General features: G+C 33.4%; 1 protein-coding gene and 1 pseudogene across 1 annotated transcript; both read left to right on the top strand.

Moving 5' to 3' along the window:
- LOC134253935 (von Willebrand factor D and EGF domain-containing protein-like) lies at positions 1 to 24,966 on the top strand. The gene is made up of 19 exons (XM_062736512.1): positions 1 to 115; positions 9,610 to 9,807; positions 9,889 to 10,041; positions 11,520 to 11,567; positions 11,709 to 11,953; positions 12,077 to 12,163; positions 12,278 to 12,652; positions 12,967 to 13,116; positions 13,234 to 13,440; positions 13,598 to 13,803; positions 13,935 to 14,003; positions 14,147 to 14,426; positions 22,113 to 22,262; positions 22,458 to 22,650; positions 22,872 to 23,056; positions 23,174 to 23,431; positions 23,567 to 23,597; positions 23,888 to 23,984; positions 24,236 to 24,966. The coding sequence occupies exons 1-19, from the start codon at positions 67 to 69 to the stop codon at positions 24,432 to 24,434; spliced, it is 3,180 nt and encodes a 1,059-aa protein (XP_062592496.1). The 5' UTR covers positions 1 to 66; the 3' UTR covers positions 24,435 to 24,966.
- A 527-nt stretch (positions 24,967 to 25,493) lies between these two features.
- LOC134253451 (opine dehydrogenase-like) lies at positions 25,494 to 26,821 on the top strand (annotated as a pseudogene).
- The last annotated feature ends 1,170 nt before the right edge of the window (positions 26,822 to 27,991 follow it).

Here is a 27,991-nt window from a genome sequence, read left to right as displayed (position 1 = left end):
TCTGATTGTACAAACCATTGTTTGGACCTAAGCTACCAATACAAAATATACATACATGATGTAAGGATGATTCCGTTAGGACTGGTTTTCTTTGTCCTTATTCACGGATCTAATGGTAAGAGTGATGATTAAATATGCATTCTAATTTCAAGATTTAAAATTTTAAAGAAATGGACAATAATTCTTCCTCTTAAACGGGATTTGTATAGGTGGAACTGACTTCTTTTCTACTCTTAAAAATCTCACGATTTTTCTTATGGAATGATTTAAACATAGAAATAACGAAAAGTGTTCAAGTTCAAAGTCATGCAATACAGATCGGGAGAAAAGCAAACACGGACCTCCAAATAAGGGGGATCAGGTACCGTGGAAGAGTGAGCATCCTCTACCGACTGGTTACTCCCGCCGTTGTGTTTTCCTTGTCTTAATCGGGAAAAAATCCGTAGACAATTCAATGTGTAAATAATGGCCTAAAAATTAGTACGAAAAATGTCAGTCACTATTTAATTTAATGATGTATAGGTTGTATTCGCTTGAAGTTATTGTTTCGACCATAAAACGTTAAATGTTGATATTTCAATTTTATATTATTGTTGATTTCTAATATCCTTGTTTCATTAACTTGTTTGTCAATACATGTAGTTTGCGTCGTTCTAGAATTTGCTCCTTTGTAAAGCATGCTCTTGCGCACAGGAACCAAACTTGCTTGAATTTTTGACGTCTTTATTAATAATATACTGGGGGTAAAAAATTCAAGCTAGTTTGGTGTCTGTGCTCTTGCGTATCGAATTAAATGTGAGGCAAAACACCTTATTTGTAGGTGAGAAAGGTTTGTTGTTATGATCGTATGGGATAATGAAAATTGAAAACTTTAAGTCTAAGTCGCGTTTATCATTAAGTTCTGTTATTAAGTAACCATAAACGTCTTTCCTCGTAAAATATTCAAATATGAAAGATATGCTTTAGACTCATTTGTTATCTTTCATACAATGTACATGTATCACCAAGTCGACATTTGAAGTTAAATAACTAATTGATAATTGTTAATGTGTTGTTATATAGGAAATGCCGAGTTGAAAGCCACGGCAAGTGTTTTCTTCTTATATAGAAATTTTTAAATAGATTCTGCCTCATATGAAGTCAGAAATAGTTGGAAATTCCAATAGATTGTTGGAAGACCTGATCTCCAATAACTACTTACTTATTTTCAATTAGAAACATAAGCATTTTTATATTAATTTCAGAGTACTTGTGTGTACGATCATAACGCTTTTTTTCTTACAAAATAATAACTATAATGACCTTTGACATGGTACATGTAAGTTATGGAATAACTATCTTCTAATTTTGCATTTGCATTCTAATTTTGCATTTGCGACCGTTAATGCTGATTTAACGGTCGCAAACATCCGTTTTACCGGCGACGCGTAACCCAGTTTGCGACCGTTAAATCAGCATTTACGGTCGCAAATACCAAAATAGAAGATAGTTATTCCCATTCTAATGCTATCTACACTGTAAAAAATAGCAAGTTAAAGTCACTAAGGAGACTAGTAAATTTATTGTCCATACAATCACTACCTTAAAAGCAGTTTTACTAGTTATTGGGTATATTTACTAGATAAGATTAGTAAATCAGGAATTGATAAGTAACTGTCACTATGTATGTAAGTATCTATACGACCCCCGCTTCAAAACTCACTATCTGAGTCAGTATAAACTGAAAGATTACTAATCATGACAAACGCTTTACGAGGCACACTAGCTAAATTCACTAGGTTTTTCTTTCAGTGTATGCATCCTGTTTGTTGTTAACGTATTATTTTGTTGATTTTTGTGACATAAAATACATCATGGAGTATTGTGTTTTTTCGTCGCTCTATTATGACGTTATAATATAAAGCATTCACTTTCATCAGTGCTCATTTTACTGCTTCAAACATCAGTGCATTAGCCAATCAAAAGGACAATTGCATTAGAATATATATTTAAGGTTTTGCCAAAGGTCAAGATGTCCAAAAATTTATTTTACCATAGACTTAAAACTATGTGAGCCATTGTTTATAAATTTATATATCATTGATTAACAGATAGAGCGTATCACTTGAAACCAAATATTCAAGAAATATAATTTTTTGAGAAAAAAAAATATCCCAGAAACTTTGCGTATAATTTTAAAAAGTGCACCTGAACTTTTAGTGAAAACCATCATTGTAGAATAAATCATGTTAATGAAGGGCAAGTTGGACGTGAATGGTCTCTGAAAGGCTGTTATTGAAAGCATGCCATGTATATAAAAAAAAAGACCCCTATAAAATCCGCCATTTGTAATTAGTAATTATACTTTCGGTTTCAAATCTTAACATTTGGACAAAATAAACAGGGAAAACAACTTTTCAGAGGCTATTGAAGTGAAAATTACCCTTCATTGATAAACATACCCGTTGGTGATACAGGCCGTTGGATAAACTTATGCTTTATCAACGGGTAGATGCTTTATCAATAGCACTACCGGTTTTGACACGATCCCTCGCTTCAAGATTTTATTTTATTGAAACTTTTATTTGTGAAAATTGTTGCCCTTATAAAATGAATGATAAAGGGCTATGATATCGTTAAAAGCAAGAAAAAGATTGGTATATGTCAAAGAAGTGTCTTATTCTGTCAAGGAACCTATATTGGCTACTTGAAGACAGATATGTTACCTCCCCCCCCCCCCCTTAAATCGTTTTCGGAGAAAGTAAAGCCTACCTGTTAAGTTGTTGTTTGAATCTAGACAGCTATAGGCCCCTAGCCTCGCCTAACACTTTTTGTACTGCCATCGTAAAAAGAGTTGATTTTCAGGCCAAAATAAAAAATACCTTTGTTTCCCCTAACGCGACCGACTCAATGAAATCGCGCCGACTGAAAAGATTTTTTAAATAAGTTGATTCAAATATTTTTTTTTATTGTTAACCAAGTTTTATAAAATACAAATTCATCAAAATCAGTTTTCATCAGAACGGCTGACATTGTTCTACTGTGATTTTCAAGCATTTGTTGGAAACAAAATGACCACAAGTAGCCATAAGGTAAAGACATGTAAATATTTTCACGTGTATAAATAAATCGCGATCTTCTGAACGCTTTACTTTAGCTACATTACTCAGGGTGTTCCAAGTGACACACAGACTTAGACCATGTTGTTGTTTTTCCTGCTAGTGCATAACAGCTTATATTTTAAACTGGCTTTGTGTATGACACTTCTTAATTTAAATGTGATAAAAAGAAATTCAACGTAGAAATATATGTATAAACATGTATATAAAATATTTTTTTTAACTTCGGAGCTTCGCCAGTGCATTCCAAACTTGTTATGTACATACGTGTTCATTTAATGCTATTTGCTATAGCAGTCTGTCTTAACAGACCAAATACATTTAAATGTTTTGCTACGCTTTCGTACAACGCAAGCGCCGTGTTTTGTAAATACCAGGTTTACTACTATGTCAGTTTCTGTCGCCACTTTTTGACATCTGTTTGTGTTTTCTTTGTTAACATCGTTTTGAGTTTTTTCATTGTAACCCGCCACCTTCATTATGTGGTGACAACACGCATGATCTTTGACTATTTTTTCAGTTTTTATTTTTTTCACTATTGTTTTTATATGTTTCATGTTTATTTACATATTGAATTTAGAACATATACTAGCCATACGTCTGTATCTGACTTGAGCGCTACCCCGTTTGCGGCGATTTACATTTTTTTCATTTTCTATTTCTTTGATAATGGGTAATACTGTAGAACAATATCGTTCCGCTATCGGGGTTTTCTATATGAAATGTAGAGGAATACTGAGTAGGTCTTCATTCAAGATTTTCAACATTGCTGATTTGTTTTATTTTCTATACCAACTGAATATATTATTTCGAATTCATCTGAAAAAAATGGGTTCATATCTAATTATCATAAATTATTTTTCTCAGCTTTTCATATTTTTGAAAATACTCTTATCTGGGGATATTGAGATTAATCCTGGTCCATCTTTTGAGAATTCCCTTGATATTATACATTTGAATATAAGAAGTATCAGAAATAAAATAGACTCGTTGATTTACTTAGTACAGGATTTTGATATATTATGCTTTACAGAAACCCATTTAAATTCAAATTTAACCAATGATGATCTTCATATAGAGGGATTTGGAAATATTTTTAGAAAGGATAGGAATTCATATGGAGGGGGAATCATGATATATGTCTCTAACTCTCTAAAAGTTACTCGACGGGAAGATCTAGAACCAAGAAACATAGAGAGTATTTGGATCGAAATCGAACAACCAAACAATAACTTATTTATTTGCTGTGTTTATCGTCCACCAAACTCGAGCAATGATTTTTGGGGAAAGTTTTCATGGTCCATTGAAAGAATAAGTGATATGTCAAACAATTTTATAATACTTGGGGATCTTAATGTAGATTTTCTTCAAATAAATCAAAATCATGAAATTTATAATATCATGAATATGACTGGGCTTTCAAACGTAATAAATGAACCTACGAGAGTAACACAATTTACAAAAACTCTGATAGACCCTATTCTTATTAGTCGTGAAAAATTCATATTTGATTCGGGTACATTAATGGTTGACACAAACATCAGTGACCACAAAGCTACGTACATATATGTTAAACAAAATTACTGCAACAATTCTTCATACAAACGTAAAGTATGGAGCTATAAAGAAGCAAATATAGAAGAACTCAATATTTTAATAAACAACTTTGATTGGGAAAACATTATTTCAAAATCAACTGATATGGAAACCGCAACAACAAACTTTACACAACAATTTATGCTAATTATACATAAATGTATACCCGAAAAAACTGTTACAATAAGACCAAACGACAAACCATGGATGGATTCATTACTAAGAACAAATTTACGACTTCGGAATAGATTAAGAAATAAAGCACAGAAAACCAAGAAAGAATCAGATAAAGAAGAATTTCGGAAAGCTAGAAATAAAGTAAATAATATGAAAAAATATGCCAGAGCAAACTACTATGACAACATTGATTCTCATTTAAACGACGCAAACAAAAATAATAACAAACTGTACTGGAAATTACTAAAAGATGTCTTTCACACTAAAACTTCATCCGAAATACCCCCTATTAAACAGGTGAATGAGAATGGTGATCCTATATACGCATTTTCCGATAAAGAGAAAATTGAATTACTAAATAACTTTTTTACATCCATCTCTGATATAAAAGATGAGGAATATGAGCTACCTAATTTTGAGTCCAAAAATGTAGAAAAACTTTGTGACGTAAATATTCAAGAAAGTGAGATTATTGATATCATTTCTATCCTGCCCGTAAATAAAGCTGTGGGCCCTGATTGTATCAGCCACAAAATGTTAAAATCTTGTAAAGAATCCATAGCTAAGCCACTTTGTCTGTTATTCAATAAATCTCTTAGACTCAAAGTTTATCCTGAAAGTTGGAAACTAGCACATGTCCTTCCATTATTTAAAAAAGATGACCCATCAGTCACTTCAAATTATAGACCTGTATCTCTTTTGAGTTGTGTAAGTAAAATATTTGAGAGAGTTGTATTCAAACATGTATATAATTTTTTTCACACAAATAATTTGTTCTATAAATATCAGGCAGGTTTTCTGCCTGGTCACTCAACTGTGTACCAACTTTTAGAAACTTATCATACTATTGTAAAAAGTATTGATGAAGGGCAATTTTGTTGTATGGTTTTTTGTGATTTATCAAAAGCTTTTGATAGGGTTTGGCATAGGGGTTTGATTTATAAATTAAAAATGTATGGTATCTCCGGTAATATGTTAGAATGGTTGGAAAGTTACTTGTACAATAGAAAACAGAAAGTTATGTATAAAAATTTATTTTCTTCTGTGAAAAATGTGCATGCTGGGGTACCTCAGGGCTCTGTCCTTGGCCCTCTTTTATTTTTGATATATGTGAATGATGTAGCTGAAAACATGATAACTGTTTGCAGACTATTTGCAGACGATAATTCTTTACAAAAAAGCTCGAGTGACGTTCGTCTCATTGAACATCATCTAAATCATGACTTAAAAATTCTGGATGAGTGGTCCAAAAAATGGTTAATGAAATTTAATCCAAGTAAAACAAAGGTATTATTCTTCAGCTTAAAAAATATAAACCAGTTACCTGAATTATTTTTTGAAGACTGTCAGTTAGAATATGTATCTCAACATAAACATCTTGGTGTTATTTTTTCAACTAAATTAGGTTGGTCAGATTATATTGATAGTATTGTCAGTAAAGGCTACCAAAAAACTAGGACTTCTCAAGAAACTTAAATTTTCAGTGTCTAGAGATACGTTATCCAAACTTTACACTTCTTTTATTCGACCACAACTTGAGTATGCATCTGAAGTTTGGTCAGGCTGTTCGCTGGCAGATATTGATAAACTTGAAAAGCTTCAACTGACAGCCGCTAGAATAGTGACTGGTCTTTCAGTATTAGCATCAAGAAATTCGTTGTATATTGAAACAGGTTGGGAACCTCTTGTAATAAGAAGAGACAAAGCAAAACTTTTAACAATGTTTAAAATCCACAATAACCTAGCTCCTGATTACTTAAAAAACATTGTACCGATGGTTAGAAACACTGTTTCAAATTACAATACTCGAAATTCATTTGATTATTCTTTACCTAAATGCAGGCTTGAATTATACAACAAATCATTTGTCCCCGATACTGTTCGCAAATGGAATTCACTAAGCAACGAAACAAGGGAAATAACCTCAATAGGAATTTTTAAAAGAAAATTGAGTAATAATAATGATAAGCCTCCCAAGTATTTTTCATATGGCAAAAGGTATCTGAACATTTTACATACAAAATTAAGACACAATTGTATTTTAAATAATGATCTGTATAGATGTAATATCATAAGTAATCCAAATTGTTCTTGTGGTATGAAAGAGGATAGTCATCATTTTTTCTTTGTTTGTAGAAAATATTTTGAACCTAGACGCCTAATGATGAATGCACTACTTTTAACTTATAATGTAAAAATGATTAATGTGCACAAATTGCTATGGGGAGATGATTCCTTATCTTCGCAGGAAAATGAAAAAAATTTCGGTATTGTTCAAAAATTTATTCAGGAATCAGGTCGTTTTAATTAATACTATATAAATTGTATTATCTCTATTGAAATTATTATATTTTTATAATATCAACACTGTATTTATTATCACCATTATTAATACCCGGTAATTGATATTATTTCCTCATTCAGAAAAAAATTATCTTTGTTTTTCTATGTATATGTATATATTATTGTAAAATTTTGTAAAGTATGTTGTATGGCTATGCAGATTTTATATATGGGAGAGGACTACCTAAGTTGTTAGAACTTGTGTCCGATCCCTTTGACATATTGTCAATAAAATATGTTCAAAACAACAAAATGACGTCCAGATGTGAATTCAGGGCATTAGCTCTTCATAAAACAATGGCGACGTCTCAGTCTTATGATTTTAGCATATTGGAATTCTTCACTCTTGAAACAATTCGATATAAAAATTTACCAATTGAATAATCAAAATTGTTTCGGAGGTGACTTGGCGTCTCCATGTGAGTGAATAAATTTTCGAAAGGGACGTTAAACAAACAAGTTACAACAAACAAGTAAACAAACCTGTCTTTGAAATTAAGGTACGTAATACATGGCAAGGCCCGCCTCATGAATAGATGAAAGGTCCACCTATTGAAAACATAGGAGCTAGTTGTTGTAAATATGCCTTCATATTCATCCTGATAAATATAATTCAATTGTACTTTCTTCATGCCTTTATTTAGTGGTTAAAATTCACGACTATGAAATTGTATATAGCATTTTTATCATTTGTAGATTCGGTTTGGTTCAATTAATTATTGTTAACATACTATTTCCAAATAGTTTTGAAATCATGATTCAGCTTCCTGAGACGTCCATTTGATTTCTCTTTAATTAGGCTCTTGAGTATTTTTTTTGTTTTCTCTGCTTTTAATCCCTTCGAGATTTGTTAAGACGACATTTAAACATTTCCCCATTGCTCCAAATTTAGACGTACTCAGCCTTTTTTTGCCATTAAACAGTGGGGGATCTTTTTTGATCAAGCATCTTCTGCGACACTGGACATAAGTTTTTATGGTCCCCTTTGAAGGACCGTTTTCAACGTTACTCATTGGGATTTGAACCTGCGATTTCAAATTAGCCACTTACTTCTTAACTTCAAAGCAAAATGCCCCAGAACCACTACAAATCTCATGGCCATCAAAAAGTACATTGATCGTCTATAAGCTCTAAAAGCTGATGGAAGGTTTGAAAAAATATACTCGTATGTCTGGTCTTTGCGTATTTGAGAATCTTGTCTCTTTTATTCAATTTATATAAATGTAATGGCGTAATAACGGTTGTGAATTAATCAATCATAAATTTTGCTTTTAAACGGCATATGCACGATACTTAGCAATTTGTTCACAAATCGCTTTCTTTTGTACTTTTCTTAATTATAAAGGTAATTTTCCATTAAATTTTAGAATGTATTTTTGAAGCTGCTGTCAGAAAATAAAATTGTTTACCTACCTACCGACCCAACTTCAGAATTTAGGGTCGGGTTAGGGGAAACAAAGATATTTTTAATTCCGGCCTCACGATTCCCATATTCCTAACAACTTTCAGTCAGAAGTTCGTTTGTTGTAAAGATCCAGCAATTGTCACATGATATATATATATATATATATATATATATATATATATATATATATATATATATATATATATATATATATATATATATATATATATATATATATATATATATATATATATATTAAGTATCCACATCTGATTTCCTTCACTTTCAGATTGATTGGGAGGCCCGGGTTCGATTCTCGATCTATCACGTAAAAATAGCTAGTGACTGTTCTTTTGCCAAGCGCTCGGCATCAGAAGTGAAAGTCACGGGTCTTTCGGATATGACCTTAAAAACGTAGGTCCCGTGTCACTGTAGGCGCTGGCACGATAAAGAACCCTCACTGCTCAAATGGCCCTGAGTATAGGTCTAAATTTGAAATCCTTCACCGGCATACGGTGACTTCTCCATATGAGTGAAAAATTCTCTAGAGGGACGTTAAACAATATACAATCAATCAATCAATCACTTTCAGATTCTGTTGTACAGTACTCCAGAAGTTTCTCTCAGGCAGTTTTCTGTATTATAACTTTAATATTTTTCAATGATACACAACAAAAATGGCACTTTGCTTGGGTATTCAGAATAAAATTTAAAATTTTTAAAAGTGCAAGGATGTACATCAATCATATCCGTCCAGAAATTCAAAGTTTCAATAACTTCGAGATGAAAAAGATATTTATTATATTTTCATGTGAATTGCTATTGCAATATATGTCATAATATTACTAGCATACGGAAAATTTGAGACAATATTAACTTCAAATTTGTGTCTATGCACCTTTAAAGATTAACTTTAATTACACATATACGAAATGTTTTTATGAAATTCTAACGCTTACTTCTTTTACGTATACGGTTGTAAAATTTCAGGTTACCACAACGACCCTGAACCCTGTACATCAGATAATACCTCTGTGATTGTAATCAATCAAGAAGTCTCCTGTGTTTTCCCACATCTAATATCCAATAAGTCCAATGTTTGGATTCGACCCCAGCTCCCGGATGGACGACCACTTGTACTATCGGATGAATGTACCTGCGACCTTTCATGTCCCATGCTTCTAAACGGTTAGTTTAATTTTAGATTGTAACACAAATGATACAATTATTCTTTTTAAACAATTTAACCTTATTTAATTTGATTTCAAGACACACTACCAATGGATGGAACAGAGAGGACAAGCGTGTTCTCCTGTTTTGGACCCTGGAGCTTGATGGTCAGGAGATGTGACGGGTTTTTCGTTTTCTACTTGGATTCTACGACAAATTTGTATTCGTGGTTGGGTGAATCGACATGTCTTGGTAAAATGTTAATGAATCATTTTTCTCTACTCATAGACTTCGGAAATCAAAATCATACGTACGTGATTGAAATTTGAAATAGTTTTCCTTTATTCTTGTTATTAAAAAGCATCCAATTATTTTGTGAATGCACTCAATGTTCTACTACACAGTATCTGAATAATGTATATCCATCATAAATAATGGAAGACATCAACATCCAGAAAAAATACTATAAATTCATTTTTGGGCAAATTCAATACATATACTTTCATATGTTTTATACTACGAGGGGTGATCAAAAAGTTCGCGAACTATCTCTATATCTACAAAACCACAATTCAGATTAGAATGAAATTCGGTACACACATAGCCATACACAAGGTCTATAAATAGCATATGCTGAATAAGATTTTTCTCCTTTTTGTGACGTCACAATGTAAAAAATTGTGTAGGTCACTTGTGACGAAAAATGGTTGTCAAAATCGTTCAACAAACGACTGTACAATTTATTGTATATCTTAGAAATCTCTCTGCAGTATCATATAATAATTTGTACACAGTTTATTTAGATAAATGAGTTCCTATAAATTCAATTATTGATTGGATTGATCGTTTTAGTGAAGGAATGCAGATGGTTAAAAATGATACTTGTCATCTTGCCCAGTGAAAGCAAGTTTGAATAGATATGTGTTTTTGATTAAGCAATTTGCTATCAAAGACCTCCGATTTACACTTTGAAAATTAGTTGAATATTTGAACAATAATATAATTATAAAATACCTAAGATATCGTTTACTTTAGATTTTAAACATATTAGATATGATAAAAAGGAGGCGCCTATTCTCAATCCACATTGAATAAAGGTCTCTGCCGAGACAGAAGATTTGTGTTTTAATGGTCGCCATGCTTATTTTTGGAAAGGATAAATTATTCTTATCCAACCATTCTGTTGCCGAGATTTGACCATTTCTGACAAACGAATTGTTCTTGTCATAAAAATTAACTCACATGGAAAGAAATATAAATGTCAGAAAAATCTTTCAAATTTTGTGACAGAACGCTACGGAGGAGGTCACGTGACCGCCAATGTCACATGATTCGCGCATGCGCAGAACGGTGGTTCATGTGCATTAAAATCGGAGAGGTTTAATTTAAAATATAATCAACATTGATACCAAATATTGTTTCTTTTATGGAAGTTATTCAATTAGTTCGCGAACTTTTTGATCACCCCTCGTATTTTAATAAAATGTATAAAAACTGGAGGATACAAAAATATGGAAACATGTCTTCATAATTATATGCATGCTTTATCAATTACATGTATAAACCTTTTGTGGCATACAATAAACATGTATTACCAATAGTTGTAAAATTTACAATATAGCAGTAATTTCATGACCACTTGTCACAATTAAAATGAAAACAAAATCTTTTCATCATTGCATTTCTACATAAGAGAAATATACGTAGTAGTTTCGTATTTATATCTACAGCTCCGTATCGAGGATCATGCAAGAAATCAGGAAACCCTGATACCACAGGTGGGTACTAGGTCATTGTTTCTAGTATGTTATTGTTTGCTAATTATATACATGTAAATTGTATTGTAAAACAAATTGCTTCGACAAATAATTCTGAATAATAAACTAGAGTATGCATATTTATATTTAACAAAAATGAAGATACACCAAATGTATGTCCCGAGGTGGGGAGTTTTCACGAGGAGACAGAGGATAAAACAGGAATGGAGGCGGTATTTAAGTGTCAATTCAATCCAATTCCTGGAGAAATTGTGTACGACGTACAATGGTATATTGACGGTAAACTCCTCGATAACGCCAAATTCACAGCGATCAGTTACAGCAATATCAACGATACAGCATTACGAACAAGGCACTGGATGAACAACTTTACTATGAGTTTTCAGGTACAAATATTATTGCATGCAGGTAGCTTGTTTCTGTGTTGTCAAGTGTCATCATTATATAATTTTGATGAAGAATGGGAGCGAAATTGCCAATGGATGGCTTAAATCGTTATTTATTTGTAGTTATCCTGCGCTGTAAAAGCTAGGAATATGTCAGCTGGGGTAGAGGGAGATTTTACTGAAAGTTACCCATATTTTGCGGGCATTAAGGTATAGAAGCAATTAAATATTAAGTTTTTACTGTAATAATTTACTAGAAACGAAATATTTTGCTAGCATGTTGATAAAAATAATTGATTTACACAAAAATATACTATTTAACAGTCAAGTCAGCTCCAGTATACTGTGTTTGAGGGGGAGACAATTCAAATAATTCTGGAGGCTACAGTTCCCTTCAGTTGTCCATCTTCTCTGAGTGACGCCATGAAAGCCTCCTTCTGTAAGTTCCAATTCTATATCTTGACCCCGGGGGAGGGGCAGTGTGTGAACGGTCTTTCTAACAATGGAGTAGCCTTCAAGGATAATCCTTGTGGAGTAACCTTTGGATATAAAGACAAAACGACATCTATCAGCGTCACTGGTTATATTGACGGAATGGTCAATTTTAGAGAGAGGAAATCCACCTTGAAAATTAGTTCCACAAGAAATCCAGTGGACTCCACTGGAATATGGAACGGAATAAAGATTCCGGACATCACAGTACGATTAGTTTATCTTGTCTTCTGTATCTTTACTATTTCAGAATAACCATTTCCAATGTCGCAGCTTCACTTTGACTGCCAGCTATTTTGAATTTTTATTTTTCAGTATTATTTTAAATACAGTATGTATTCTAAACATTTTACCTCAATTTAAATTTCCTTGATAAGGATCAAGTAAAAATATTTTTCTTTTGTTAATTGTCTTTTGGCAGCCACGGTGTAGGTTAGCGAAATACACCTCGATCATTAATTAGGTATTATGAAGAATAGTTTGGTTTAAAAGAAATTCAAATTTTACGTTATATTCTATAGGTTATTGTGAAGGACAAAGACTCCTTGGTATCGGGTAAGTTCTGTGCTTCCTATACAGATCCTCATCAAAGAACATTCGGCGGGAGGTACTTCTCCAACCAACGGGCTGGGGAGTTCTTATTGTATAGACACAAAACGTTGCCGTATACGGTATGTCAAATTAATAAATATTTTAAAATATATCAACTAAAGAATGACCACCAATCATTTCGCATTAAGAGATTGATGATTCTTTAATTAAATATCGCAAAACCATAATTTTTTCAGGTGCATGTTTTGTTTTCTACATGTGTTTGGGGACGCGCCACGTGTAATTGTGGTGTCGCTATAAGAAATGGCGGGAGCCTCTTTTCGGTTCGCACATGCGCAGAGATCTCTACAACATGGACAAAGACTTTAGCAATACCAGAGGAAAAAACTGAATTATGTAATGATAACGATCTACGCATTGAAAAAATTTGGCGCTATTACACGGTAAGAAAAATTTTTAGAACGACGCTATTTTGTCCAAACAAAACATACAGAAATTACAGTGTATATCATGTGAAACTTTGAGCTTTATTCTTTTTTTACTAATTGTATAGTTTGAGAAAATGAGTAGTTTTTAACGATTCAGTTCTTTTCCCAATAGGTTACTTTTCCGAGCGGTACGGAAGTGTCTTTTTCGATTTCCTGGTGGGGAAACTGGGTTGGTAGTATTCGAATCAGGGCCTCAGTTTCAGACATCGGGGAAACGGAGGGCTTGTGTGGACCTGCCAACTATAATAACACCGACGACTTTATTCCTAGAAATGGACAGAGTGCTACAGATATAAATAGTTTTGCAGAATCATGGAGGTATGACTTAAAAAATTGAATAGTAAATCTTTATCACTCTTTTTTTTAAGTAGTCTATGCACGTCGACCCGTCAACATGAAATATATAGCTATATTCCACATGAGAATTAGTCTCATAATTCATTGTATAGAATACCATGGAACTCTGCTGAAGAAAGTCTATTTGTGAAGAACCCCAAACTTTTATCAGAGTCCTTTTCGTAAGTAAACGTCTATTCTTATACAGTACTAAATATGTCTATCCTTTCCTGACAAATATTAGGCGTATACTAGTATTTCTGTTTTGAATTTTGCAATTCATTTTATAAAGCTGTATACAGTTGTAATTCTACATGTATCACAGGTATTCTTCAAAGAGCACCACAGACAAAGAGAATTATTGCACGTGTTCATCTGATGAGCCCCTGGATTCTTACAATCCAGACTTTGAGTCTCGGAATCAGGCCCACTGTAACCAGACGACACCAAGCTCTGTGTGTGGAGGTCAGGTTTCCATGGTGATTGACACCTCTTCCTGTGGTACTTCCTCACGTCGACGAAAACGCTCAGTTGAATCAGATGATGTCGGGGACTCTACTGTGCTTACTTATGCCACCGACTACGATGAAACAGCTGTCTTTAATGTGAATATGATACATTTTTTATCTTACCTTCTTTTTTGAATGTCGATTTTTAATATGTTCCATATTTAGACATCTGATTGACTGTTTTTCAGTACATACATGTACCTCAATAAATTGTCTTCTTTGGGGAATCAATTCATACCATTAGTCGGACATATATGATTGCGCCCATGACAAAAGGGTCCTTATGGCATTTTTGCTAAAACAGAGAAATAACGTCATAAAGATGTGACGTTGCAGACTGACGTTGAACTTCGACGCAGATTTTTTTTTTGTCCACGTGTTTTGACGTTTGACGCATCCAGAGTTTTTATCGCTGTTTCCAACATCTGGAATTTATTTTCATTTATAAATTAATTTAATCAATATCTGAATCTCCTAATCCACTGATTTTAATAGATATTTATAAAAACATTTAGAACTGGTTTCTTAAAGCTATATATGCCGTATTAGTGTTTTATTTTAAAAGTAATAAATATATGTGGTGTCTCATCAAGTTATATAAGTTATATACTTTCTGCAAATAAGACAATTCCACTCCATCACTTTTAAAAGTTATGAAATATTATTTGGTAAAAAATATTTTCTCTCCGTGTCGGATAAAAAACCGCCTCTTATTGAAATATTCATGATCACGTTGTCTCGCATGTTTACAGCAAACAATGGTCCAATCTCGTGAATGAACCGAAAAGCATGATGGTCTACTACGTTTTTACTACAAACATGTGAGATAGGGATTGTCAATATTGAAAGCACCTCAGAGTTGGTTGCTTTTTGTACCGAGGAATAATCACGTGCAGTTGTATTTTCAATGGACATTTTCGGTTGGGTGAACTTCTACAGATGTCAGCGACTATGGATAGATAAAGAAGTGTGGAAACCATGTTGCGCCAAAATGAAATAACTAATACAAACAAATGATATACTAGTAATTTGATCAATCAAAATGGTTATTAGATACATTCGATTTTGCATTTCTTAATTGTTCAAAACAACAAAAAGTATTCCACAGAATATCATGTATAAATCTGCACGTCAATATACCGAATGCCAAAACCAGATTACTACTAAATAATATAATTATATTCTTTACATATGAACCACAGTATTTCTGACCCCTTGAAAATAATATAAAAAATCTTGCAAGTAGGTTATCAGCATTGGCTCGGGCTAATTCGAAAGTGAAATTTGGAGTTTGGCAGTATGGCAGTATACGTAAATTGTAGTGAATAAATAAAATTTAGTAGTGAAAGATATTTGAAACTATTTTACTTGTCAGATTTTTTCGAGCTAGTTGATTTTTATTCTAACTGACGATGCTACGTACCTGAATTAATTTTTCTTAATGGTGTTCATCGAAATGCTTGGTTGTGCCCTCAAACTGAATAGTGTTTCAGAGGCGTAGTCACAAACTTAAAAGTGGGGGGGGGGGGGGGGGCTCAAGTCCAGATATCCTTTGACAAGCAAAAAAAAAAATTAAAGTTTCCCAAACTCGAAAATCCTATTTTGTGGGGGGGGGGGGGGTAGAGGGGTAGTGGCCAAATTTTTTTCAAAGGCAACAATGTATTAATATTATTTCAAAATAGCTGTGCTTTTGTTCTTCATTAAAAAGTGGGGGGGGGGGGAGGGCAGACATACTTTTGTCTTGCCCCCCCCCAGGGCTGAAAGTGGGGGGGGGGGGGCGCCCCCCCCCCCCCCCCCCTGTGACTACGCCTATGTGTTTAGAGGCCTGGAATTCCTTCACCAATTTTATTTAATTAGCCCAACTATATTTCTAAGATGGCAAGATGTTTTGTATGTAAGTTTCATCTATATATGTTATGTAGTTCATATTAAAAAACCAAAAGGGATAATTGAAGATATCCCATTCAGGGTGTAAACATAGCAGTTTAAATTACTTTCCATACATTGTACTTCACATAAATTATTTTTGCGCATAATGCGCTCCATACTGAAGATCCGTAAATGCTCACCCAACCGAAAATGTCCACTAGCAGTACAGCACGGGGAAACTCTAAACAAACGGACCTGTACAATGGAGTGGGGAAAACTTTAATTTCATCATTGTTAATCATTTGTAAGCAAATATGAGCATGGGATTAGTAGATAATAATGTACATAATGCATCAAGTCTTTAAAAACTAGCCTTTTTGAAAAACACATGTATTTTATGTAGTAACCCATAAATGTATTAAATGCAACTCATTGAGCTGATTGGTCTATTTGTGTCCCTCAATGAACAGACGTCACAAAAAATATTTTCCTCGACCTGATGATTCTCGCGATACTTTTCCCGCGCACATGCGCAGATCCAGGATAAACGTCAGTCCTTTATTAATATGCATGAGAATATCGTGTTCTTTTCCTGACCAGTACTTTGTTAATACTGAATAAAATTTCGTCGAATTTGCAAGAATGCTTCATTTTTGGTAGCTTATCATACTCCAGAAATTTTTGTTCGGTTTCAACTGTGCAAAAATACTGTTTAACACGGCATACATATCTTTAACAAACATTATTAAATACGTCTCTATAATACAAATAGTTTTTCCTACATGCGTAATTATAAATGTATAGAAGCTGTAGACAAGGTGTTTTCTGATAGCATATTGGACCTTTATACTCTATATAAATTTTATTTACATATCTATACCATTTTTAGAATACATCTTAGACAAGGTATATCGTGAAAAATTTTGCAGAGGAAAATTGTCTTCCTACTTCTTTGAGATCCGCTCCACCACTCTCAAATATACATCGCGATCGCGTTGATCACATATAAACATTGATTCATCGGTGCACGCTACTTAAACTGTTGTTAAATTCTTTGTACAAATGTTGAAACTAAACATACATCTTCCACGTTTTTTACAAATCTAGCAAGAATGTGTAAGAACTGAACAATAGTCAAGATTATTTGTATTTTCTATAAAAAAAAAAATAGGAGAGATAACTCTGATGTCAACAATCGATGTAACAGGGGTACCAGACAGGGACATTCATTATTTTAATTGCGTACTTTTTCACATTTCAGCTGCATGTTCGCATGAATTTTCTCCCGGATTATAAAAGAGATATTTTATGACCAATTAAAACAAATTTTTAATCGTCATCATAATTATGAATTTTTAAATAAAAAAAAAATATTGTTGTACTTTGGGAATAAGGATAATGTAGAAAAAGGAAAAACAAAGAAAAAAAAAAAAAACTGCAAAATTGAACAGACTTTTTTTTTCAAATTTCTTATCTATAGCTCTTTTTTTTTTAGCATGAAATAATTTCATGACGAATTTCATTTTAAAAAAAATAATAAACATGTAAAGCATCTTAACCTTATAATAATGATTAAATAAAAAATGTTGTTTTGTCTTATATTCTTGTTGCACAAAGACACTTCAATTTAGAGAAATTAAAACAAGCAAAAAACATCCAAATGAAAAAAAAAATGTTCTTAATATTTTAACTTTAATAGAGCTGGTCACGTAAATCTGATGAGAGAGAGAGAGGATGTAGGGTAGATAAAAATATTTATATTGAATCTCTTTATCTATATTGAGAAATGTGAAACTCTATTGAAAAAGATGAGTTTTCAAAACAAATGAAATAATAAATGAAAGAAAATATCATTTTTGTTCTCTAAACTATATATACATGTATGCTATATATTTTCAAGAAGTTTAATATACATGTAACTCTTTGGTACTTACGTGGTTTTTTTTTTCATACGGAGTTCAAATGTTTTAAGCATTATCTGCAAATTAATTCGTTGAGCCATGACGAACTTTGTCTTTCATAAAAGCCCGATCAGCACTGAATGTCTCTTAACAGATCAATTATCATGCTAAAAATTCAATCATCACTGAACTTATAATCTCATTGCAGTTAATAATTGTCAGTGTGGTATAATATATTGTTTAATCTGCCATCAAATTATGGATAAATATTATTAAATATGCTCAAACATGATTTTATTTGTTTTGGTTGATAAAAAAATCCTTATAAGTTCAGGGTCGGGTTTTATTTCTTCATGTAAATGCTAACAGAAAATAAAATTCAATGCTGAAAATACATGACATAAAACCGCAACAATATGCTTACATTTTGTTTTATTTTGGCGGCAGTGCAGGGGATGGGGGTGGGGGTGTCCTTATATATTTCCGTAACATGTAAGCTTTACAAGGCTTAGCATATCCAAGCGTCTGGCACCAGGCACGTAGCATCGTTTTTGAAAGTGGGGGGGGGCAGCCAGAGAATTTTTTTTTACTTCCCTGAAAAAGTTGAAAAGCAAAAAAAAAAGGTTAATGTTGCACAAAGTCGAAAATCATATTTCTTGGGGGGGGGGGGGGGGGGGGGGGGGGTAGGGGCCAAATTTACATCGCTTGAATGTCTTCCAACAGCTAGTGGTTAAAAACGCCCAGAATCTACCTACAAAAACAAGGTCTGACATTTGTGAAAGCCTTTTTGAAGTTCTTCCAATACAAGCCGAGATTGATGCAAGGAAGCTTCTATTTTTTGGTCGTCTGTGTCGCCTGGAATACAAAACTCTGTCGAAGAAAATCTTCTTAACTAGACTGTTTTCTTACTTGGCAGGGATCGCTCATAAACAGCTAGGTTTTATTCCGGATATTCTGATTCTTTTGTGTACTTACGACCTTTGCCAGTATGTGAGTGAGTGGCTTACCGGTGCCTCATTTCCTTCAAAGCCTGCCTGGAAACAAATTGTAAGATCTGCTACTTTTCGATATAATAAGCTCCGGAGAGACACACGTGTTTCAGATGATCCTGGATTCGTCCGTTTCCGGAAAATATTTCAGGATGGAAATCCTGCTTTATTCTGGCGACTACCCCAAAACTGTTATGAGATTTCGTTGTGCAAATTCATCTGCAAATTAGTCTCCGAATCTCCTCGAGAAACTACAGAAATTTGTCCCCTTTGTGGATCTCTGTACGTTGATCTATTTAACCATGCGTCTTGTACGTGTCGTATCACATATGATATACGCAATCAGTGGTGGGAGGATGTAATTAACTACTTTGACATTAACCTGTGTGTTGAAATGTGTGCCCTTACTGATGATGAACTGTACATGATTCTTCTAGGAAGTAAGCCGAACACCATTCTATCCGCCTCCAACCTCCGAAACTTCCAGTTACGAAACTTTCGCTGCGTTGTCGATGCGTGTGCCTTTTATAAGCGCAATCTTTCCGCACTGCAAATCTGCCAATGAGGGATGCTTCCAGCTCCTTTATTTCTTATTCTCAAAGTTCATTTATAGATTTTTTTTTTCACGCGAGGACATATATATATATATACATGTGTATGAAGTAGTGATCCCAAATGATTTTGTGTAAATATATATATATATATATATATATATATATATATATATATATATATATATATATATATATATATATATATATATATATATATATATTTTTTTTTTTTTTTTTTTTTTCTTTTTTTTTCTATATATATTTATATGTGGTGTTTGCATGCAATTCATTGTTTATCTCATATGTGATATCATTTTTTGTGTGTTTGTTCAATTTTCATTAATCACTGTAATAGTGGAAATAAAGAATGAATGAATGAATGTACATCACTAATAGTGGGGGGGGGGCAACCAGACTTTCAATTATCATTTCCTATAGTATAAGTAAGGTTGGGGAAAAAAGTGAAGGACCAGGCCCCCCTGCCCCCCTGTTGCTACGTCCCTGGGCACGGGACCAGAATGGAATTCATACTCTTTAAAACTCACTTTATAGAATAAAATTAGAAAACAACATTAGAATGAAGGGGATTTTTTTTAAATATGATGATTTTCTAAGATGTTTACATCCCTACAAAAATCTGATAATTTCAAAGCTCAGCCAGTTCACAGTCAATTGTCAGGAAATATATTATACAAAACAGTCATATTCAACTGATTGTATATTTAGGCATAAACAATTACATGTTATTAATCTTTAACCCAACCCTATCCCAACAGAAGCTATACATATAAACCGTAAATGGCATCTTTGATTTAATTGTATGGGTGTGCTTCTAAAACCATCCATTTCATAAAATAAAACCAGATTTTTTTAATTTTAGGGTATCATTATATACATGATTAACAATACTGAATTCATAGCAATTCAGTTCCAGGCTCATAGTGTTTATGATCGCTGTGCGATTTTGAAAATGGCAATGCTCAGAATTAAAGGTACAAATATAAAATGAAGAATAATAGGCAGCATTATTTCAAACCTAAATAAAAAAGTGAATCTGCAAGTTGTAGGGTTAATGGTACTGGGTGCACCTAAAACTTTTGAAGTAAAATTTTTTTTTTAATTTATTTTAACTCGTGTTCACAAGAATTGTAAGTTTCTGCCATTTAGATTTTTAACCCCCCCCCCTCCCTCACCAACATACACATAATCCTACAAATGTTAATCCTGGGTCTATCTATTGTGTAAATGATTGCGGATTATAACTCATTCATTTGTTTGTAAAATTTCCACCTTTTGATTGGTTAATATTAATATATTTTTACTGCTAGACTGAAAAATATTTCGTGTATCCTTTATATTTTCAAAAAAGCAGTGTCATTATTGACCCAATGCAGACAGACAACCTTATAGATGCAGTGAATCAACCGAATTTCCTTTTTATTTACTGTCTATTGTGTATCGTAATTACGTGTTACATGTACCACACTTCACAATTTTTCTGTCTTTATATAAAATTTAGAAAGAAAGAACAATCAAATAAATTTTCACTTCGCAGTAGCATTTAGGTAGCGTAATGTTGGAATTTTTTTAAAAAAAATCAATTTTCACATATATGGTAACTAAAGATATATCGTTTATGCTGAAATCTTGACCTTTAGAGAGCAATGTTTAAAATAAAATAATTTTCAAATGAATTCTACAGGCTTATCAAATGACTCTTGCATGGATTAATAGTAAATATTTTGTTTGAGAAAATAAGTGTTTCAAAAAAAACAATGAACGGATGTTGCCCGCTGTTCAGGTCTCCCCCTGGTGTCATAGAAAAGTGAAATGTAAAACAAACACTCACTCATAATACTATACACCACTGATGAATCCATAATATACATAGCTAATTAAATAATTAAAAGAGACAATGAGATAAAAATAATGTACATGGAAAAATATTAAATATTATACAACTATTAATGGACGTAGTAAAATTACAGAAGAAAATCATTTAACGTTCACTCTGAAAACGTTTGACGTTGTTGAAAAACATGACGTCATTATTAACCTGTTAAAGTATATTTGATAAAAATGAAGAAAAAACCTACTTAGAGTAGACGTAGGACCATAAAAATTCATATTTGACAACTTCTGACCTTACTCTATCAGAATCCGTGAAAAACTCAAAATGCATAAAAATTGCCATAAGGACCCTTTTCACATGGGCGCAATAATATTTTCTTGAACAGTGTTTCATACTGATGGTAACGCCATTATATACACACTGATCCCGATTATGACAAGGTGCCCACGGAGGGTTTGTTCGGTCTGCAGAGGATGCTCACTCCTTCATCGCACCTGATCCCACCTCCGATGTTTTTTCCTTGGAGGCCCGTGTTTGCTCGCTGCGATATCATATTGTTTAATGGACTTTTGAGCTTGAAGATACTGATTGTTATTTTCCACATATGTATTTAACAGGTAAGTGATTGGATCAACGAATGGAACGCCACTTCAGCCAGAAAATATTGCAATGATGCATTCTCCTTTGACCCTGCTGTGGAAACCTGTAATGCACTTGTCAACATCTCTTCAGAGTCCTATATAGACAGCTGTGTAGAGGATATCAAGGTATTGTATACATGTACTAGTAATTTCATGTTCGGCATATTTTTATATAAGTTTTAAAGAATTACTGTTCAGGCAGTATGTCATACACGTTAATATATTCCAGAATCCTCAATAATTGTATTTTTTTTTCAAGATGTATTGAGTAAGTTGGGTTATCTATAGTAAAATAGAAAAAAAAGCTTGTAATGATTTCAGATGTCTGGTAATACTACGTGGGTAGAGGATACGCTGGACACACTGAAAGGGGCGTGTCTTACAGAGGCAAAAAAACAGGAAGTGTTTTATACTAACACCACCTCTAACTCCTCCTCTGAGCTGTCAATCATCCAACTGATCACAGCCCAACTTTGTCCCTCCAACTGCTCTGGAAATGGAGAATGCAAAGATGGTAAATTAAGCATACTTTTTAACGCAAATCAATTTCTTTAAAAATCTACATAGTAAATTGGCAAATATAACGTAATTGATAAATTAGCATTCTGCATAATTGCAATGCAAAGTAATAAATCACGTTCATGACTAAATTGTAATTCGTTACTTGCAGATGCATTCACATTGTATAGATATTTTTTTTTTCTATTTGAGTCATGTCATTTTTATTTTAAATAGCTGTGTGTGTCTGCCAGAACGGGTTTATTGGAAGTGACTGTTCTGTCCGTGTGTCAGTGCCACCGACTGACTTTTCTTTGCCATCCAATGGAATTTGTGATACAAGACAACGATCATGTCGAAAAACAAACATTGCTGGCAAATTCTACTCTGAAAATGTCCTCGCAAAATTGCTTTATTTTGAGGTAGAGAATATTTAATTTAAATTTAACAAACGTAAAATATATCATAGTTACGTTTTTCCTAATTCAATGGTCAATAAAACTAAACTTGATCTAAAATATATATGTATATGTTTCTAGATAGGAGAAATGGAGCCCTCGGATTTTAAGTCTGTGACCACAAATGCCACGTTCCGTCACTTTAACCTGATCACTGTGACGTTGCCTTCCATTTCCGAGTCTTCCCGACGTCGACGTCGCTCAGTGACGGACGATGTACACGGATGGAATATCTCGCTTAGTTATGACGGCATAACGTTCAGTGATCACGTGACTCTATTGATGTATGACAGTCAAAGATATTCGTGTGACATGCAGACTCTAACGTGCCAAAAGATGGTATGCGATAGAAAGTGTCTTTGTAAAGCAAGCAAGGATGAAAAAAATTTCGATATATTTATAGATATTAAAAGTATATATTTTTAAAAGTACTTAGAAGATTAATTATGTAGTTGAGTGTACGATATATTTCAGATAAGCGAGGCTGGATCCTCCTCCAGATCAGGTATGTTAGAATTTATCATGACATTCGTAGTTCTGGTACATAGCTAAATTGAACTTCTTTTTTTCCAACTCAAATAATTTTAAGTAAACTTATGTTAAGGGTTCAATTTCATTTTCCCAATATGAAGAATTGTAATTCATTTATGTCCTTTTCGGCGGGGATATGCTCTTACCGACATACACACGACGATAAAAAGTTTATAGATTAATCACTTCAAAGTATCTCATTATTTAAAGAAAAAGCATGAAGGATTACCGTAATGCCATACCACATACTTTACTCTATTTTAGGTCCTGCTGTCAATATCCCAGCTATCGCTGCAACAGGTGTTGCTATTGTAGCAGTTGCTATAACTATTATTGTCATTGTTCTCATCAAAAAGAAAAGGTTAGTCGTCATGTTATTTTTTCTGGACAATTACAACGAAGCATGAATAAGAACAAATGAGACACGCTTTCTTTGATTGTATATTGTTATGATGTTAGGATATTATGATTAAGAATTCAAAAAAGCTTGCAATTTAGATGTGATTCCATTTATAAATTTCTTCAACTGTGCAGAAGATTTCTTTGGAAATATGTATACTTATTAATTGTTTGTGTATCTTCTGTCCACCTGTTTATTTTTCTCTTTTCCAGAATTCCAGTAGGTCGCTCCCAGTCTGTGATAGGTATACAGAAGGACGAAGGACAGAATACGGTACCAGGAAAGGAATCTTTGTGGGTAGGGGGTACAGACTACGTTCAGCCCATACCGTCCCTGCCCCCAGCTTCCTGTGCTTACCAGCAGAAACGACAACCCACTGATATTTCTCTGCATTTTGAAGAAAAGAATTAGTTTTTTTTCTATTACAAAAAGGACGTTCAATTTGACAAGTCCGGAATTTGAGAGTGTTTTGTATCGTTCTGAATATATTATACATGTATACGACTTAGTGACCAAACACTATATGACTCATAACTGTGGTAAATGAATTTTGATATTTTCTTTTGGGGAAGATCCGAAGAATTCAGATCTCTCCTAAGATACAGACTTAAATTTCTCAGCTTTCATGCATTTAAATGTAAATGTATATGTGTCATTTATCATATTAAAAATTCTATCACAATTATTATTAACAGTAACCGCAGTTGTTGATTTATGATACAGTATAATCAATAGATGTAAATTGATCCACTGATGTATAATCCTTGCATTACAGTGTATATTATACGTGGATATTTCTGGTATATGGAAGATTGATCCTTCACAGATGGCAGCATCGGTGAATGCATTTTACGTTTGTTGTTATTCACAACATTATTGTTTCAAGTCAATTTTTTTGTGATAAGTTATCATGCTGTAATAAAAAGATGTTTTATTGATTGAATTTTACAGAATTTGCCTTTGTTGTGCTTGGGCCGCTACTTGTTGATTTATTATCTTTTGCATGGCAGTATCTACATTAATATCTATAATTTTAAGGACATCTTACAAGATTAAATTGGTTTTCTTAAAAAAAAACATTTTTAATGCGCAAGAAAAAAACCCGTCATGTTTCTGTGTACTCCGTAATCGATTCAGAGAGAGGGTTCTATGGATACAGAAAACCGCAGTGTAATGTGGTAATCCGGTAAGTCGGATCAAACCGTCGCGTGGTTGTACATGTACCAAATCTCAAAAGTGATACACACTTGGATAGATAATAGATATGTAATTGATTAGGTACATGAATGGAATGTTATACTCAAAGTGGGATCAAGGATATCCGTATATATTGCACCAACTCATGATTTTGCTGAAACATAAATTTTGTGAGCATAACTAGGGCTTATTTGGTAAGAAGTCTAAATTTTTCTAATACATTTTCATAAAAATCATAAAGAAAACAAAGTTTTATTTTTTAAATTACAAATTTCCTGAATTTCTAACATGGTTATTCAGGACATGCTCTTATACTTATTTAGGCATAGTATATCCAGACGATAAACCGACAATGGAAACCAAAGACAAACTAACAGTTCTAATTTGTGGAGGAGGAAATGGTGCTCACTGCTTGGCGGGATTGTCAGCTAGTCAACCAGAGCATGAAACACGTGTCCTTAGTTTACACGCAGGCATGGCAGAGCGATGGAAAAAAAGACTCCAATCTCACGATTTGACGGTCTCCATTACAAAAAATGACGGGAGTTCTGTTGAGGTGAAGTCCAAACCTACTCTGATAACGAAAGATCTAAAGGCAGCCGTCACCAGTGCTGACGTCATATTCTTGATTGTCCCTGCTTTTGCGCATAAACAATATTTTAAAGAGATTTTGCCTTTTATTGCTGACAACACATTGATTGTTGGACTTCCGGGCCAAGCTGGATTTGAATTTCAGTGTTTGCATATGCTTGGTGAGAAAGCTAAAACCTGCACCATTATGTCTACAGATGGACTCCCGTGGGCATGTAGAATCCTGGAATTTGGTCGCCTTGTACACATTCTGGGCGTTAAGGAGACACTGAGACTTTCAATAGTACAGGGAAGTCAGTCAGAGTTGAAGAGATCGCCCATTGAAATCGTTCAAAAAGTGATTGGTCCCAAGCCAGTCTTGAGAAAAATTCAAAACTACATTGCTCTTAATCTTATTGCAAAGTCTGTCGTTCACCCGCCACTGATGTACGGGAAATGGTCAACATTTGATGGAACCCCTCTGAATGAAGCCGCTGTTTTACCAGGGAGTAGATAAAAAGCAAGCCAAATTGCTATCTGATGTAAGCGACGAATGTATCGTCATCGGAAGAGCAATAGAGAAACAGATCCCTGGACTGGGCATGTCGGATGTTATCCATATTTTTGACTCCTTAATCACCTGCTACGCTAACCAGATTACTGACAAGACAAACCTAATGACATTTATGCAGACGAACAAGGTGTACAACGGTTTGCTTCAGCCTATGAAGGACGTGGGAGAGGGTCAGTTTGTACCAGACTTTACCCAAAGGTACACTGCGGAGGACATTCCCTTCGGTCTGGTCGTTATGAAAGGGATCGGCCAGCTGGCAGGAGTGTCTACTCCAGTGATGGATAAAATCATCACGTGGGCACAGGAAAAACTTAACCAGCAATATCTCATCGGGTCCGAATTAACGGGGAAAGATGTGTCGAAGACAAGAGCCCCGCAAAGATTTGGATTTACAAGCTTGTGTTTCAGTTTTAGATTGCTGATATGTTTTTGCAAACAACAATATTATTTACTCTGACTTATACAGCTATAATCATTCCTTCTCAGTTAAGAATCTCTAATCAGACAAAAGTCTGTAAAATTGATAGAATTAGAATATTCATAAAAAAAATTACATGTACTTATTGAGGAAAATCATACCCAGTATAAAATAATTATTTTTCGTCTGCCGTGATGCTTTATTAACAAACACAGCTCGTAACATAAAGCTTCATAAAGGTAAGACGTAAATAACGGTTGCGGTTGTAAATGATGTGAATAATAAATCTCTAAATTATTTTCTGAAAGTGTTTAAAATTCTACCTTTCTGCAACCATCCTTATTAATATATACAAATTTTGTCACTTAAAATACAACTTTTCTTTAATTAATTTAAGAAAATAAAAAAAATAAAATATATGAATTTCGATTAAACTTATTTGTTTTACTTCTATGAATATGACTGTCACAATCAATATTTAATTTTAATTGCATTTACATTATGTTTATGGTTTTTATTTTATTTACAAGCCGTTATTTTTCGAAAGTTTTAATTAGTATCTTTTCTTCTTATATGTTATTTCAACATTTAAAACGTTATAATTAATGTTTTTGTTACCCCTTTTACAATGGAATTACGTAGGGTTATAAAGTAACGTGCTTGTGTATGAGAGGGTGTATTTGTAGTTGTGTACTTGGTGTATGTGGGTGACTTAAAAAATGTTATTTAATTCAAAGGTTCCTGATGTTATCCAATGTTAATCTATCCATGTGTGTGTTGGCAATGAACTTAACTAAATTTAAATTTATTACATACTTTAATTTCTGTGTATTGTAAATAATAGCTGTAAAAATACTTTTATATCTGCGTTTTAATTAGTATCTTTTCTTCTTATATGTTAAACATTTTTATAACCCCTTACAATGGAATTGTAGGGTTATAGTAACGTGCTTGTGTATGAGAGGGTGTATTAGGGTGTATGTGGGAGGGGTCCGACTTCTTTCACAACTAAATTTAAATTTATCACATACTGCAAACCAACTTTTATTCGCGTGCGAAAATTATTCGCGAGTTTCGCGACCTACCTTTAGTCGCGAATATTAATCGTCGCGAACCATTCTTTTTGCTTTGTTTTTGTAGTAAATGTTTCTTTTTTCGTGAAAATTAATCGTCGCGGATTGATTTCAAACTGATGAATCGCGAACAAAA

The sequence above is a fragment of the Saccostrea cucullata genome, unplaced genomic scaffold (assembly GCF_032062105.1).
Source record: "Saccostrea cucullata isolate Sc308-1 unplaced genomic scaffold, CSIRO_AGI_Scuc_v1 ctg319, whole genome shotgun sequence".
NCBI classification, from domain to species: domain Eukaryota; kingdom Metazoa; phylum Mollusca; class Bivalvia; order Ostreida; family Ostreidae; genus Saccostrea; species Saccostrea cuccullata.
This window is presented reverse-complemented; position numbering and strand designations above follow the sequence as displayed.